The following is a 17,114-nucleotide window of genomic DNA, read 5'->3' as shown; positions in this document are numbered from 1 at the left end:
CCTAAAATACAGACGGCAGCACATCCAAGGGCTCGTGTCTAAACAAAGGGGGATAAAAAAAAAAAGTTGTCACTGTTTTATAAAGCTGGATAATGAAAAAATAAAAGTATCGAAAGCAGGTACAGGAAAAAATATGATTGAAATATGATTGACGCCCGTTAGTCTGGGGCCGGCCTAAACGGAAGTTACTTTTATGGAACAAACTAAGATAAACATTATTCCGTTTTCTGGTTCAATATGACAAATCGTTCCGGTATCAGTAAGTATCGAAAACAAAGTATCGTTGAAGTACCGTATAAGGGGAAAAATGTAACCATTTACACATGTAGTATTGCATCTCAATGCTACACATGTAGAAGTTTTTTTTACACAGGAAATGAACACAGTTTTCCAACGCAATAACGGTATCAGAAATAAAACAAAAACTGATGTGTTTCAGATCCAGACCATTCAAAACATAGAAACTGCAGAAGTGGCCCATCATGCTAACCTGCTGTGTACAGCTGGGTTCACAGAGTTGTCACTTTTTTTGTGTCATAATATTCCATCAAGTTTCTCTCCACATACAAATACATGGTGGAGCCAATTATTGTATTAAAGTATGGCATGTTGATGTCAAAAGGTCTTTATGAGAGTGTGAATGGCTAATGCCTAATGTAGGTGGAAGAGCTCTATATAAGACCATTTACCATTTGAATAACTTGAATAAGCAGTCCAAGGAAAAGTCCTTTAAATATTTGTCAAATTTGGAGAGAGAAGACCAACGTAGAGGTCACTGGGGGTATTGTCATTTGAAAGAGTTTTGAAAAGAGAAGCATTTCATGTGCCTCAAAGGAGTATGATGAGTGGATGATGAAGTTACCTGGAAGTTGCCCACCATGATGAGCCCAGCGGCGCAGATCCAGCCCGTGGACAGGCTGGCCGTGTTCAGGACACAGTTCTGGTGCTTCTCGATGACGTGAGCATAACGCAGCAGCACGATCACCATCACTGTGGAATAAATAACACAGCGTCAAGACTCAAGGCTGTATCTTCAGAGAGAAAAAAAAAGTTGAAAGTCTATGTGATTGTTTGTAAAGAACATGGTAACGCTTAAGGCTCAAGTGTCTGCAGACTTTGCCAAATTGGGATTTTGATTTGATTGCAGTGGATTGCGTAGCCCTAAATAATGAACAAGTACAAGAGCAAGAATTCCTGACGGTTATTTTTGGAAAAGATCTCCCCCGCACTCAAAGTTGATGCGAACATTTCTCCATTTATCTGGCCAAGAGAAATACTGAGGATTCTGGAAGTCAAGAGCCAGGAAAAGTTTGACAACACTGTTCATTTTTTCAGATTAAACAGTTTTCAAATTATATGGCTTTAGGAACAGTTTCACAAAGATGTTGGCTTTTCGTGATTTGAGAAGAGATGTCATCCCGAGCTTGTTTCTCTACATTTTTCCCTAAAGCCGTATCACTTTATTTTAGCAGATTTACTCCTAGTGTTTAAGCCTTCGCCAATTACTTCTTGTTTTTTAAGTCAGCAACGATATCACATTGACAAAAAACGTGACGAAACACATTAGTCGACGGCTGGCGGGAAAGTGGAGGAGCACATGTCGAGGTATTCTTGCATGACACCGAAAGCTGAATGAGAAGAGGGGCAGTACAGCAGGGCGCGCTAACAGGCTCTGAGGGTCCGTATTGTTACCGCTTTGTTGGGAGCATTGTGCAGTTGAGCGAAGTGGACCGGCCCCCGCTTGGTCGCCCTTTGTTGGCCCTCGAAGACCGTACTTGACCAGGATTGACTGGGGTTAGAGAAAGCAGGACACACACGAGGGGGTCCCCGAGGGAAAAGACGAGGGGAGGGAGGGGGGGCGGAGAAGAAAAGGCAACACGCAACCCCCGTGTCCTGAACTCCACCCCATACACTGGCCAAGAGTACACTGCGGGAAAAGAGAAAAGACAGCCATACTACTATTTCACTCAATGGAATAAAAAATAACATTGTCTGGCTGAGCATTAGGAACAGGGGTTGTATCGCTGGTATATTTATGTTTTGAGTTTTAGACGGTTTAGTTGAGCTTCCAGATATAACAACAGAGAATGTTACGCAGCGTGGCTTTAAACGTCCTATATAGTATAGGACGCTTTATTCTGGCTTTTTAGACTAGCTTTGAGCTTCCAGGTTTTAAAACAACTATATAGTCATGGGAAATAAAGTTGCACCAATACCCTTTTTTCCCCAAACTTACATGCTGATGGATACAGACGGCATCTTTGGAAATGCCCATAAATGGTCATGTTCAAAGCAGCCAGAGAGGGAAAACAAAGACTTTCCCCCCCCCATTTATCCATCATTATTTCAATAAAGCTAAATTATGAATACATTTTTCTACTAAATAAAAGATACAGAGACATGGAGAGGAGCAAAGTGGTTCAACAGCCCATAAATACTTGCAAAACTGACAAAATTAACTAGGAAGCAAAGTTAGCTTCATGCTACATATGCAACGAGTGCAGTTTTTCGCTTCGACTGGACAATTTGCTGTGGAAAATACATCCACATGGACTCGATTTTGGCTGAACTTTATCTGTGTGTATCTGTGTTTATAGTCAGCCAGAAAACGGCAAAATAGTTGTCGTCTTTATCCATAGATAAAGACGGCATCTCGTCATAGAAGGGGGCGTGGCTTTGCCGAGGGGGAAAATAGAATCTTATTTATCACATAAATAAAGTGAAATGTAAATCGAGTCCATATAGATATTTTCTCACAGCAGATTGTTCAGTAGAAGTGAAAAAACTGCAGTTGTCGCTAGCGCTAGTGCGAGCTAACCGTTAGCATTAGCCCGATGTTAACATGTAGCATCAAGTTAGCATTCACTGTTATTTATGTATATATGGGCTGTTGAACCACTTTGCTCCTTTTTTTGTATATCTATTTAATAAAAAACTATATTCAAAATTCAGCGTTTGTTTGTAGTTTTTGAATAATTAAAGTTTCGATTTTTCTCCAAATTGTTTTCCCGCTTGTTTTCAAACATGACCATATATGGGTGATTCTAGAGATGCCGTCTGTATCTATAGCGAGTACTATTTTATTATACATTAGTAGCCTAACATTTTATAGTTGTTTACACACTGCCAGGCTGCTCTAATATTTGATTGGGCCGCAATTTGAGAACTGAAATGATGAGTTTTTAGCCCTAGTGAAGAAAGCTGAATGAAACAAAACGCTGTTGTGAGTGACGGCACACGCTAAGGATGGTTAAAACTTTGTGGACATCAGGACTGGGCTGTTTCAACAAAACAGTTTCAACTAAAACAACAAAGTCCAGATTGACCACTTTTGAGATCATCATTAAAAGAAAAAAAATGAAACACAGGAGAGAGAAATGTAGAGGACAATGTCAGGCATTGTATTCCCGACATCCAAAGCAAACACTGAGACAACCTTTTACAGCCTTCAACATTTAGCGCGATGGTCATCAGTAACTCCTCCAGACCTGGACCGCGTAGAACAAAGAGGCCTTTCTAAACGCCTCTGGGTTACATAACATTTTTTGCCATTTCGGAAACTTGTAAAAGTAAAACTGCGACATTTTGAAGATATTTTTAGGTTTTCCTGACAGGACAGCACGAGAGGAAGTCATGGGAAGAGCCAGCAAAGACATCAATATTTTCAACAACTTTGTTTCACCTCGAACTGGACAATTCTAGGGAGAAAAGGAGTAACTTTTCTAATATTTTGTGAGTGGGTTTGTGATTTACTTTTCTAATAAGATTCAGTTGCAGTCACATGAATAGATAATGTGGTTGATGTTTCTCACTGACGACAGGGGGAATTACCCATGATAGAAATAAGGTACGAGTCACCACTTTCAATCAATAGAGTTCTAACTAGTGCTAACTGCCCCTAGAGGCCATAAGCGCAACTGCAGGTGTCGTAGCAAGTTGCGATTTTTTTACGTATTAATTGTCCGTGAGAGTAAATACTACGCTGACAGGAAAGACAAAGGGAGAGAGGGATATTGTACATCCAATTACACAATGGAAATCATTTTTTTCACTCAAACTTGGCTGTAAATACTGTTTAAAGTGACGCTAGCCCGCAGTTAGCTTTGCCCGTTAGCCTGTTAGCTTCTTCTTCGTGATTCCATTAGTGTGTATTGGTTGCAATTGTGGTTTTCTGGCCAAAGACACCAGGGGGAGATGAAAGACCCTTCAATCATCCCATTAACACTTGTATTATAAGGACTACAAAAATGATTTATTAAGGTAATCAAGTTACTTAGTATTGCTTTAAGTACTGTGCTTTAAGTACTGTACTTTAATAGATTTTTGAGGATCTGTACAGTATTTGTGTTGAGAATCTGTTACTTTTACTCCATCACATTTCTATTAAGCCTCCAAAGTAAAAAGTAACTTTAACCGTGCGTTTTGCTTATCTTCAAAGCCTTAAAATGCATACTCCAAAACAGTAGATGGCGCTGTGCAGATGTAGTGTCAACGTCACTGACTCATCACAAGGAAGGAGGTTTGTTTCTGTTATGTTTCTGTACGGGTTCAGGTGCGATATTTGCGTTTTTCAAGCCACAAAGTTATTTTTCCCAACACTAATTAAACTGATTTTTATTTTTGACTTTGAATACAAGTATTTTCAACAGCAACTTCAACAACAACCACTGAAGTACTACTTTCACTTACTTGACTTCTACTTGACCAGTGGTATCTGTACTTTTTGCTCAAGTAATGAAATCAAGTACTACCAACTCTGATTACGAACATAGTGTAGAAAATACAGATTAGAGCAGTAGAAGAAGAGGCGACCAAAGGGAACCATGTCACTTAAACGTGCGTGAGCTAAACAAAATACTAACATTGTTAAAAGCCAAAAAAAGAAGTTGATTCTGCATGACCCCCTTGAAAGTACCAATATCACACATACAACAATGCTGGATTTCTTTTCAAAACAAAAAATGCAGTTGATGGATGGATGACATTTCGACTGCTGCCTTTGTGGACCAAGGTTATTCTGGCCCGAGTATGACCGCAGCCCAAAGAGCCAGTGTTCTTTCGAAAAGCGCTCTTCAAATGGAGACTACGTTGCTGAGGGAAAATAAAGCCAAGCTATCTCTAATTGTTATTAGATTATGCGCGTCTCCAGCAGACCGCCTGGCTGACTGTGGATGCGCAAACACACAGTTTCATCATCGCAAAAGGGCAGCATTCCACTTTCCGCCGTTTGGGAGGTTATGCAAGAGCTCAAGTCTCTAAGGACTTTAACTTTAACCACGTTATGTTTTCACTCATAAAAAAAAAACATACCTGGAGTTGTGTTTTCTGAACTACTCTCCCAACACACAACTGATGGCGATAATTTCAGCGCTCGAATTGCCGCTCCTTTTTTTCCCCAATAGCAGTCCGGGGAGGTTTTTTAGCTTTATTCAAACCACTTCACTCCCATATGTGCCGGGAGAAGTATTGTCCAGTTGTTTTGTCTCTTTTTTCCCCAAAGTTTGGAGTAAATATGGTGTCACCTCATTTTCTGTCTATATTTTCCAATTATGCGACTTGATAATCTTTGCCTAATGACATCAGCCTTTTTTCATTTTTTGTATCTGGGAAATTGTTTTTCCTCTCTGTATTTGAACTCTATCCCTGAAGCACTTGGATGAAAAGTGCTCCGTTAATGAAGTTGGTCAGAAATTACGGCTGATTCAATTACCATAAAACAGACATAATTTAAGTTAGAATTATGTAAAATGCCAATGGTGCACAAAGTATTTACAAGAAGCATGAATAAAGATTTGCCGTATTTCTGCTATGTCACTGAGTCTCTTAAAGGAGAAGACAAACTGGCTTCTATGGCGCCAATCACCTTCCACTTTAAAAAGGGACTATATAGAGTTTAAAAATGTTAAAATGATGTGTTTTCTCCCCCCTACATGTTCCAGCCATGTCCTAATGTGTAGAATGAGCTCAGACCTGTTCACCACAACTGCCTCTAAAATCCTGCACTATCACTCAAAAAGGTGTTACTTCGGGTCCAAATTGCCGTCATGCACAAGCTTAATATAGAAGGTGCAGTTACACGTATGACCTGAGGTGGCAGTAGTGAGTATAAAATGACCAACTTGCATCTATCCCCTTTAACGTGGACGCTCAGCAGATCCCTTCCCGTTTCTGTACACTGAGGAAGCCCAAGAGGGGCTACCGAGGCAGCCTCACATTACTACTACTTTATCCTGTCAAAATAGTCACGTTGGGAATGCATGGGCACGATATCAGAATTCTGAATTATTTGCATTTTGATTTAGCATTTGGCTTAGAGCACGTGTCAAGGTGAAGGCCATATGCGGCCTGCGAGATGATTTAATGTGGCCTTTTGAGGAACATCAATTCCTGAGCATGTAAAAATAAAAGTCTCCAGCCCATTCCTGTGCGGAGTTTTGGATTTTTAAAGAAATAACCAGTTCGCTCACTCCAGCCACTAGGGGGCAGCTTAAATTTTAAAAAGGAAAGAATTCCAAACGTGTCCAGCAGAGGGCACTGACGTAAGAGATCAGGATATAAACAGCATATTATCGCCATGTGGTAAATGGTCAGTCTGCCCCAGGGCGGCTGTGGCTACAATAGTAACTTACTGCAACTTTGACACCCCTGGTTTAGAGGCAACTTTCATACACTAATTCTTATCTTAAAGAGGGGGTATTAGGCTTTTTTCAATCACATAGCACCAGTCTATAGCACACTACAAGGATGACGAAACCTTCTGTTGGTCTGTAAATGCAGTAAATTAAAATAACTTCCTTGTATAAAATTTCTCTCTCAAAATGGCTGTAGCAAATGTCTTGAAATAGGCCTCTGTCTCTTTAAGAACCTCTGAGCCTTTCCGACACGCCCCCTCCAGCAGTGGTTGGTTACTCGGCTGGTGACGAAAGCTCGGAGGCGTCTCCGGGAGGTGGGGGCGTTCCTAGGAGGACTCAGGTAAAGCTATCCCTAAAATGGCTGCCATCAGAGTTTTTACAGATTACTCAAACATACGTGAATGTGCCAAGGCAACACTTCAGGCATGTTTTTAATGAGGGAATGACATAATAACATGATGTAAAGCTTGAAAAAGTCGATTTTGCGTAATACCCCCCCTTTAAGTAAAATTTCCAAAGGTCTGTACATTCATAAATGATTTCTAACCAGGCTTTGGCCTCACCTAAATCACTAGTTGAAAACATCTGGATTGTTCACAATTTGTGATGCTTGACGGCTAAAGGCTATAGGAAAAAATACAGTGATCAGGCTAAAAGACTCTAAAAAGTTTCTTGGACTATTCATATTATGAGACACACACACAACTAGCACACCTCACGGTAAAATAAAGCACTCTCTCCCACACGGTGACGATACATAATGTGTTCTCTCCCACTGAAGGCATGCAGAGAAAGAATGCATCCATTGTACAATCAAAGACAGTCCAGTCCGCACATGGAGCAGGGGAAAGGTGGGAACTGAGAAAATGCACAGTTCACGGAGTCCATACGAGTCCAGACGGGATTGTTCATGTTAAGTAGGCACAATCTAATATCAAGCCAGAAATCAATAGGCTAAGATGCTGAGAACTGATGTGGACACAATGGGCCGTTGTGGAGCAACATGCCAACTCAACTTAACCCAGTTTTCTGCGGCAGCGATAAACAGGTTTACAACAGAATTAACGTATGGAATGTAACAACTTTTTCTGTACAAGAGGATAAAGAGGAAAAACAAAAGAGGACTGACCTAAAGAGGGCTACAACTATGGCTCACAAAACTTCAGACACCCATTGATGAATTTGCTAAATCATAATCAATAGGGTGACCATATGTCCCAAAAAATTCTGGACAGTCCTGAATTCAAAGGTTTTGTCCCAGATCCCAAAACTAGCACGAGTCATATCTGCAGATAATACACTGGTATGGGACTGTCACATTGGCTGCGGGGAAGTTGCAGCCAAGGAAGTTTCAAGGAAATCGTAGCTTATTGGAACAATTGCGCTGCAGTTGCAGGATTCTTGGAGGGGCTGATTTAATGAAAGCTTGCTCCGTGCCCTGTTTGTGAAAGAGCGAGTCTCCAATCGGCGGTAAATGACCAAAAATACATCCACAGTAGGTGAGTTTCGTGATTCATAATCCAGCGATTAACGCAAACTGATAATAACAGCGCATCAACGCCCGCCCTTCACTGACTGGTTTACTTCGCTTCCCGACTGCTTGCGTATGAACCGCTGTGGGAAATGGAATTGACGCTGTGTTGACCAGACTCAATCGCTGCTACAGTGGTTAGTCTGGCTCCAAGGTCAATGACCGCGTTTCCACTTTTCCACTTCTCACATTGGTGATGTCTTGGAGCACTGAACACCTTGTACTTCTGGACACTTCAGATTAACAGCAACTGAAAATGACCGCACTAGTAGATAATGGATTCCAGCTTGTTTTTTTTTGTCTTTGACCATTATTTTGCATCTTTTCCCGTCATCTCACTTCTTCCAACCCTGTGGGCTATTGGCAACAAAACATGTGATGGTACTTTGTCCCATCCCAAATTCCAAACAGAGTCAAACAGAATCCCTCTGACTTTAAACAACAATTTCTGATAATAATTCAGCACACCTGACTCAGAATGAGGACTTTGACCAGACTTCATGTCATTACAAACAATTCCAGCACCGGGGACACTTCAGTACAACAGCCTTTCAGTTTTGCACTGTTTGGAGTTTGAAATGTGAAAAAAACTAACATAAATCGTCAAAAAGAAACACTTGCATAATGATTGTACACGCAGTGTAGTTACCTAGGGACAAAAGTGAATCGCAGACACAGAATACAACCATCATAAATGGTACGTCAGTGTGTTGAGTCAGCAAAGATGCTTGTGGCTACTGTTGTTTACATGTCTGTTTCCTAGTCTTCACTCCACTTGACGCCCCTTGAGGACAAATTTCGACAAAGATTGCTGGAAGTGGAAAGCCCAAAAACACCTCCAAACCTTTTCACTTCCCTCTGCCACACACAGCGGACAAACACCAGCCGGCGCCTGTACAACTGCCACAGCTGGGAAACATTAACCCGAGCCGGGTACAGCTAATGCAGGGAACAGGCACGTGGAGCCCAGTGAACAACACGGAGTAAAGACACTCGCTCGTCTATTGTTTTTTCCATGTCGCACTCAGACCCTCCACTCGGCTAATGTTGAACCACAATTACAAATTTCTGAGAATTACAAAAGAAATTCCAAAGTAATTTGATTTTGTGGCGTTCCAGAGACTTGACCATGCTTTCGACAAAACCACCAGTCGTCTCAATGCTTACATTTCAACCGTAACATTGATACTAAGGAAAAATGCACTATGTAGTACCAATTCACATACAACACAAAAATAAATCCACTTTTCAAATGAACATCCAATGCATTGATGTAGTAGGTCAATACAAGGTCAAACAAACAATGCATTTGACCATCTCTATAGTATTTATTTATTCCATTATATAGAATGTAATGCAATTTTCAACACAAAATAAAAGTGTCCTTGTCTCTGTCTGATCAATAAGACGACTCTAAAAGTCTGTTTTGTTCAGTTTATTTAGACATCATTTTTACCAGCAGTTTCAGTTGGATTGTGACATGTAGCATCGCTATGAGCTGCTGAAGCCTCATTGGAGTTCTTGGCTCTAATGGACTTTCAATTGAAACACGTTATTGTTGAACATGTTTTTTTAGGGATGGGCACTCGCATGATAAAATTGCCACGGGATTTCTCATCACGGTGTAAAGTAATCTTGTGATACATATATATGTTTTTTTAATAGGCTGCAATACGAACTAAAGGCTCCGCTGTTTGAACCTCTGATTTACCGCTGCGAGTCCAGGTGGATTGCACAAGCAAACTTGGATATTACTCACGTCATGCCCGTGCGGACAGCGCGGGAAAGGCTGAAAGTACAGCACGCAGAATATGAAGGTAAGATAACAGTGGCCCATTTGAGGAAGAAACAGGTCAGTCTCAGAATCACTTTCTGTTTAAAGCGTGGGTCAGGGTCTGACACAGACTGCTTAGATACTAAATCTAAACTGTCTCCTCCTCCCGAAATCAACTTTGAAACTTCAAATTCTGTTGAATTATTCATATTTACAATAGGAAATTTGATCAGAATACATCTTCTGTCAAAAGAGCCAAATGTATAAGCCTTGTTCTAATATTACACTACGCACATAAATAGAGCCTGATGATTTTGGTAAAAGCTTCAATTCCCATTCTTATTATTGCTCCAAACAAAGGAAATATAAGAACAAAATATTATTTATTATTGCAAATTATGTCAAAATCTCATCTCGTTCTCGTGGATTCAATCTCGTGTTTCATCTTGTGAGATTTGTATCCATATGCACCCTATCCCACCCCTATGTTTTTTTATTTTCTTCCACCATGTTTATTTTTATTTTCGCCCTATTGTCAATGTAGGAGCTAAATCTATAAATAAAGCAGAACTGCTAGCATGAACGAGCTTCAGTTAGCCCGCGCTAAACGCTATTTGGGAATTACATTCTGTGGTTGTAACAAGCAGCAATATACGTCATATAAAAGTATCTAAACTAGATGCTCAAATGAGATACTAGGTTTAATAGTATCTGGGAGTGGATTATTTGACAACATTAACAGGAAGTATGTTGCATTCATTTTAGGCTTCTTCAAGTAGTTTTAGGACATGCAACTTTTTAACATCTGGAGTGATGCTTTGTTTTTTTACTCCCTTCCAATTGGTGAGTGTAAGACTAAAGAGTGATGTAAAGTTTGTGTGTCTTCATTAGAAATATCAGAATTTTCATATTTGTCTTTTGCCTGTTGGATTACATCATAACATAAGTCAAACTTTTATGCTTAAAACAGTTACTCAAAACTATCTCTTTTGCTCACTTTCTAACGTTTACATAAATAATCCCCTCTTATTACGTTCAGGTACTGGGTTACATTTACGCTCCCACTCTCCAGCGAAGAGTGGCCAAGCGCAAGAGCTCCACCGCCGTGGTCATCGTCTACGGATTTCCCATCAACCAGTGCTCCTCCTGTGACCAAAACAGTGAAGATGGCGGCTGCGACACAACGATCTTTCACCAAAGAAAATAAAAGAGTGGTGCGCACTGAATGGGTGCTGCTGCCGGATGCTCTCTCATCGAATGCAATTTCTCCATCTGTGAGATCAATAAAGTACCATCTTATCTTATCTTATCCAACACTACTACACCTCTGCTCTTCTGCTGAACCACAATAACAAAATACCTGATCTATCGTTGACAAAATCTCCCCTCAGAGGGAATGTGGGAGATTTTACAGAATAGTAAAAATCAAGAAACCGGCCGTTGTCCAGAGGCACAAATTTGACATCGACGTAACCACAAAAGTCACAGTTTCCGTTTGGCTGTTGAGCTTTTGTGGTTTCTTTTCGCACAAACCTGCTAACCTCTGGTCTTCCTGTTACAAAGAAACTGTCCTCTTTAAAGTCAGGTGTAGCAAGACCGTTTACTTTCATTGAAAATGTCAGAGCTGCACAATGGCCATCAAATCAAAGTCGCAATTTGATCCATTTAAATTAGACTTCAATTATCTCGGCAGTCCATGTATGTTTAATAACTCGTAAAAATGTACAGTATATACACAGTATATAATGTTAATTGTAGTGTGTGTAGCCTCACCCATGAACGATCCAGTGCTACAGATCAGGCTGAAGAAGCAGCTCTCCGGGGGAAGAGTCCCACATTTGCTACAAATAAAAACATTATTGCACATGTAAGCAAAACTAGAGATTAATCTATTACGTACAATTTACACAAGTAAAGTTAAGTACATTTTAAACCCAAAGTAGATTACATTCAAGAGAGAAAACAGACTTGATTTTTTTTCTATATAAAAAGTAGGACACATAAACCAAACATGTAGGTTTTAACTTTCATCCCTTTGGTCAAAGAGGCTCCTGGTGCCGACAAACTAAAGCCCTGTCAGCTGACTGCAGTCACATTAGAGTCATGTACAATATCGAGGGCTCAGACACAACCGCAAAAGCCACTGTACTGTAGCACAAGTGGATTTAGTTTAGCTGAAACCTTTTTGTTTAAGTCCAACTCGAGGAGTGCGACAGTATGACCCAAATACAAACTTGTTGCACTTCTGAAGTTGCGGTCAATCTGCATTATCATCGTTCTCTCATCTTTGATTGAACAAGATTACACATAGCAAGGTGGTACAACATAATGCCGATAAGCACCTGACCAAATTTATCTTTCGCAATGTATAGAATAGAATATAGAATTTGTCTCAAGGAGTTGTTTCATTCAAATGGCAGAGAACATATCAATTGGACACAATGAAATAGCTTTAAAACATGAAAATGCAACTTTTTGAGCAGTTAAAGAGGGAGTGTGCTTACACATCTTGTATCACTATGTCAAACTTTGTGGGTTAGAAAAACCCAGAAACAGTTAAAACTAAATATCCTGTAGTTTAACTTCCTTTAAGCGACCTGCCCATAAACCACTTCTCCTCCTCTTGTTCACCTTCAGCTGTTTAATAGAGAGAGGAAATAAAAGACCGCGCTGCCTGTGTGGCTGTAGTGAAGCTATGGCAAGTGTTTTTACTCCGGAAGGATTAAAGTTAGCTCAAGATGGAGAGGTGAGGGAAGCATCTCAGGAGGAGCTTTTTGGGCACTTCCGCCGAGGTGCTAATAGCTGCTGGGGAAGATTCAAAGATTACTGAAAGATGTGTGAGTGGGTCAAAGGTCAACTCCAGGCATGTTTTTGATGATAGAAAAACAATGTAACATGGTAAAAGGGTACATTTTGCATAAAACCCCCCTTTAAAATGAATGGGAAAGTTCATGTTTAATCATATGAATTAAGGGGGAAGCTCCTAACACAGGGGTGGGCAAACCAAGGCCCGGGGGCCAAATGCGGTTTCTGGTTTCTGAGTCATGGTGAAAGCAAAAGAATTGTAGAGGTAGTTGAACTGTGTAAAAGGAAAGGGCTATAAAAAAGATATCCAAGGTACTGAGAGTATCAATCAGCAGTGTTCAAACTCTATGTGGAAGATTAGGGATTCTGTTGAAACCAAACCACGATTTCAGCAACAAAATTCTGGATGCAAAGAAAACCTAAGGTAACTTCAGCTGAAGTACAGGACACTCTGAAAAAAAGTGGTGTAGCTGTTTCAAGATGTACAGTCAGGAGGCACTTGATGAAACATGGGCCAAGTCGCAGGAAGAAAGCCATTACTTCGCAAATGTCACAAAGTATCCACTTACCATATGCCAAACAGCACAGAGACAAGCCTCAACATTTCTGAAAAAAAGTCTTTTGGAATGATGAAACTTTTTGCCCATAACCATAAACGTTACATTTGGAGTCAACAAGGCCAGTGATGACCGGTGCACCATTCCTACAGTGGAACACGGAGCTGGATCACTGGTATTTTGGGGATGTGTGAGCGTCAGGGAACTTGGACAAAACTGATTCCAGGATGAATGCAGCATGTTGTTAAAGAAAAGCGTATATGGAGGGACAAGTGTCACTCATCAGCCTGGAAGCTGCACATGGGACGCACTTGGACGTTTCAACATGACAACAATCCAAAGCACAAGGCCAAGTCGACCTCTCATTGGCTACAGCAGCAAAAAGTGCAATAAACTGCATATAGCCATCTGTGGGCATGTTGCAGACCCATGTTGAACCTCCCTATTCCCGATATAGTATCTCAAAGCAATGTACAAATAATATTTCTGCTGACTCATACTAGTGCAATGCCAAGTGCGATATTCAATAGAGAGACATCAACAGGAGGAAGGAAACTGATAAAAAGTATAGTCGAAAGGTAGAGCCTCAAACATTTAGCCACTGCCAGTAAAGCCTTTGTGTTTACATAGATACCACAGTGGCAGGATATCTCAGCCCAAAGTTATTTTCAGAACACACATACACAGGACCGGGCAGTGTCCTTCAGGAGTGCCTACAAGGGTCGTGAAAAACAATGGCAGTGTGTTCCTGTTTGAGATCACCACACACAGAGCTACAGTGGGAGGTGGTGGACAGGAGTCTGACTGACCTGATGAGGGGTACGTTGTCTAAAGTGCAGCACAGTGTCGGGCCGCTCTGCAAATACAGCTCCTCTTCACATGACTGGTTGTACAGCCTGGAACAGCAAACACACACACAGCACAGTAGAGTCACATACCGTCCGCTAACAACTGACGCAGCACTGATTCCACATGTACAGGAAGGTTTCGAACAATTTAAAGGGCATGTGATGTGACACATTGGATGAAACTTTTTAAAAAAGAGGGTATTATTCATACTTTTGGTAGGTATTTGGTAATAATCTAACAAACACATCTTGATCCCTATTGGTAGTTTTTACTCCATGATGAAAGGGAACTTAGCAGGAAATCAATTTTGGGGCAGTGGTATGAAGATTCAATGATTACTCAAAGATGCGCAAGTTAAAAGCTCTAAAAATAGTTTGCATTATATCCCTCTTAAACATTAAGAGAGTCAACACAGTTGCTAAAATATATACAAAGTTTTCAATATTTTGACATTTTGTACAATGTTTCAATCAGTTGTAACTTTATTTAAAGTGCTTCACAGATTTATTATTGATCCTTCAACAGGGGACGTGGCATGTAAAGGTACGTGGTCGTATTCCCATAACTTTAGGTGCACGCCCATATAATATCAATGAGAAGTTTTATAAATTAAGCCTCTAAAGCTGCTTAAAACAAGTCTGTTAACAGATAACAGTGCTCTTGTACTTTTTCAGTAGGAAAATGTTGAAAGATATGCTCGCTGGGAAAAGATCAGGACCCACTGAAAAATCACACGCTTTTAGGTCCTGACCCACCAGCTGGTGACCACTGAAAATATGACAATGTCAACTTTTCGCCATCAAATGGCAAATTCACTGGTGCAAAACTAGGATTATTACTTCATTACCACCACAGTCTTTGTGTTTTTACTTGGTTTGATGGGACAATTAAAATAACTCTAAAGATTAAAGAGTAAATTCCATTAATTACAAGGGGTGGGAATTTATTTTGTCTTTTTTTTTCTCTCTCTAACGGGATTTAAAATTGAAATAGTGTTTCAGAGGAGCAGACACGCTGTTCTCTAAAGTGTGCAGAGGAGGAGCTGCACAGGTCATCAGTGATGTTCATAACCATCTCTCTCCCTTCCTCTATTTTTATGGAGGGTCATAGGATTTCCTTTGTCTGCTCCTCGGCGCCGTTGCTTCTGAGCGATGGCGTAGAAGCACATGTGTTAGCACGTGCACATTGTTTGGGTTCTTAAGTGCGTAGCAGCTGTACGTTACGAAGCGTATAGAGAGGGCTCGCTACAATGTGCAGATCCTAAAACAGCCGAGACTTTAGTTTGTGATGAAGTGAAAGTGGTGTGTGGATCTGCAGTGGCTCCGGCATCGTTAATGAAGGAGAAATACGGTTCCGATAGATTGCACAAGTAGAACCGGTTCTCGTTACTATTCCTGTTCAGTAGCCACTCTAAGCCTGACTATGGAATATTTTGATCAATTAAAATGTCATAATTTGAACAATTTCAAATATAACATGGGAAAAAATGACTTTATAATAATAATACAGAAATATGTCAGATAGTGTATACTTTTTGTGTAACATACCAGTTCTCCACAGGGCAAACATGCTGGTTGTACAGGGCCATGGCATATCTATAAGAAGAGAAGAAGAAAAAGGCATTTCTTATGAAAGCTGTGAAAAAAAAATATATACATTTAACAGCATTCTGTACAATTACGCTTTCAACATGTTAAAGCGATGGCTAAATTAGGCCAGTGGTATCCAGACTGATGTCATCTCCTCATCTTTATCTCACACTGATAGGAACAGCTATCAATGGTGAAGGCACACGGCAGGTCAGGCCAACGACCACTGACTGACTGCACACGCTGATCTACGGCTTTGGAGACGGTTTCTACGATTAAATGACCGCACATCACAGATTTAGCTTGAATGTCAACAGATAGCTCTTAGTGACATCACCCGGTCTAAGTACTTGATATCATCACACGAGTACAGATACCACAGGTCAAATATTACTCAAATACAAAAAAAAGGAAGCAGGGACTATTTGCTTTAGATTCAAAGTCGAAAGTGCATATCAGTTAAATAAGTGATTAAGAGTGTTGTCGCTCCTTATATATAAAAGGTGATGAATGAATGAATGCTTATGAAGAACTAAAAACTTATATAATGAACCAAATGCACATCCAAGTTTATCAAGAGCCGATGGAGTCGCATGATCAGTGGAGCTCCACTTCTCCACAGGAAATGATTTTCTGTGGAGAAGAGGAGCTCCACTGATCACTTCACTTTCCAACGGCTGCATCCAGAGCCTTCTCAAATGTACAAGTTTTACTTTGGAGTGATGTAATGTTGATGTTGCAGAGGGCTATCAAAGAGTGGATTTGGATGAGGACTTAACCCCGTCCCGCTCCCATTAAAGTTACAGCCAGGTCTGGGGAGAGGTGAGCCGCTCATATCAAACACACACGTTCATTCAAAATATCTGTAATAAAATCAATGTTGTGAAATGTTACGCAGTGCGGCTTTAAATTGTACAACTAAGCAGCAGTAATGTAGTACAAACCACAAGACGAGTTTCTGCTTTTTGTGAGTCAGATACGCATCCAATGATCACTAAACATCACCTTATAAAACGTTTATGATAAAGAAACCAGATAAATTATATAAATGTCATGAAAGGGACATGTCATACTTCGCCATAGTTCAGTATTGTGCCTGGCTCCTTCATTCATTTGAATGGGGATTGAACGCTCAATTCAAACAGGTCCAGTAAACTGTTGGCCAAAGATATGTAATAAATCGTTGGAACGAATGGCAATTCTGTCGGCCATCTTCTGACTGGCCTTTCTCACCCAGAGCAATGGAAACAAATGGAAACACCACTTATTTCCTTCATATTGTTTTTGATCAATCTTAAGTTATTTCATGACTTTGATAATTGTTACTGACCTTATGTCCAATCTGGCAAGAAAATAACGTGTTTCCAAATGTTATTT

General features: G+C 40.4%; 1 protein-coding gene across 1 annotated transcript in view; it reads right to left on the bottom strand.

Annotated features, from left to right (window-relative positions):
- LOC306965497 (transmembrane protein 150A) overlaps positions 1-17,114 on the bottom strand; it is a 33,218-nt gene that overhangs the window by 9,705 nt on the left and 6,399 nt on the right. Inside the window, exons 3-6 of the mRNA XM_079559976.1 lie at positions 15,696-15,743; positions 14,109-14,195; positions 11,711-11,778; positions 863-990 (exon numbers count right to left, since the gene is read on the bottom strand). Of these exons, the coding sequence (XP_079416102.1) occupies positions 863-990; positions 11,711-11,778; positions 14,109-14,195; positions 15,696-15,743 (331 nt within the window). The remainder of the gene's footprint in view (positions 1-862; positions 991-11,710; positions 11,779-14,108; positions 14,196-15,695; positions 15,744-17,114) is intronic.

This window comes from Gobius niger (assembly GCF_951799975.1).
Source record: "Gobius niger genome assembly, chromosome: 7".
NCBI lineage: Eukaryota > Metazoa > Chordata > Actinopteri > Gobiiformes > Gobiidae > Gobius > Gobius niger.
Note: the sequence above shows the minus strand (reverse complement) of the source record. Positions and strands in the feature narration are given on the sequence as shown.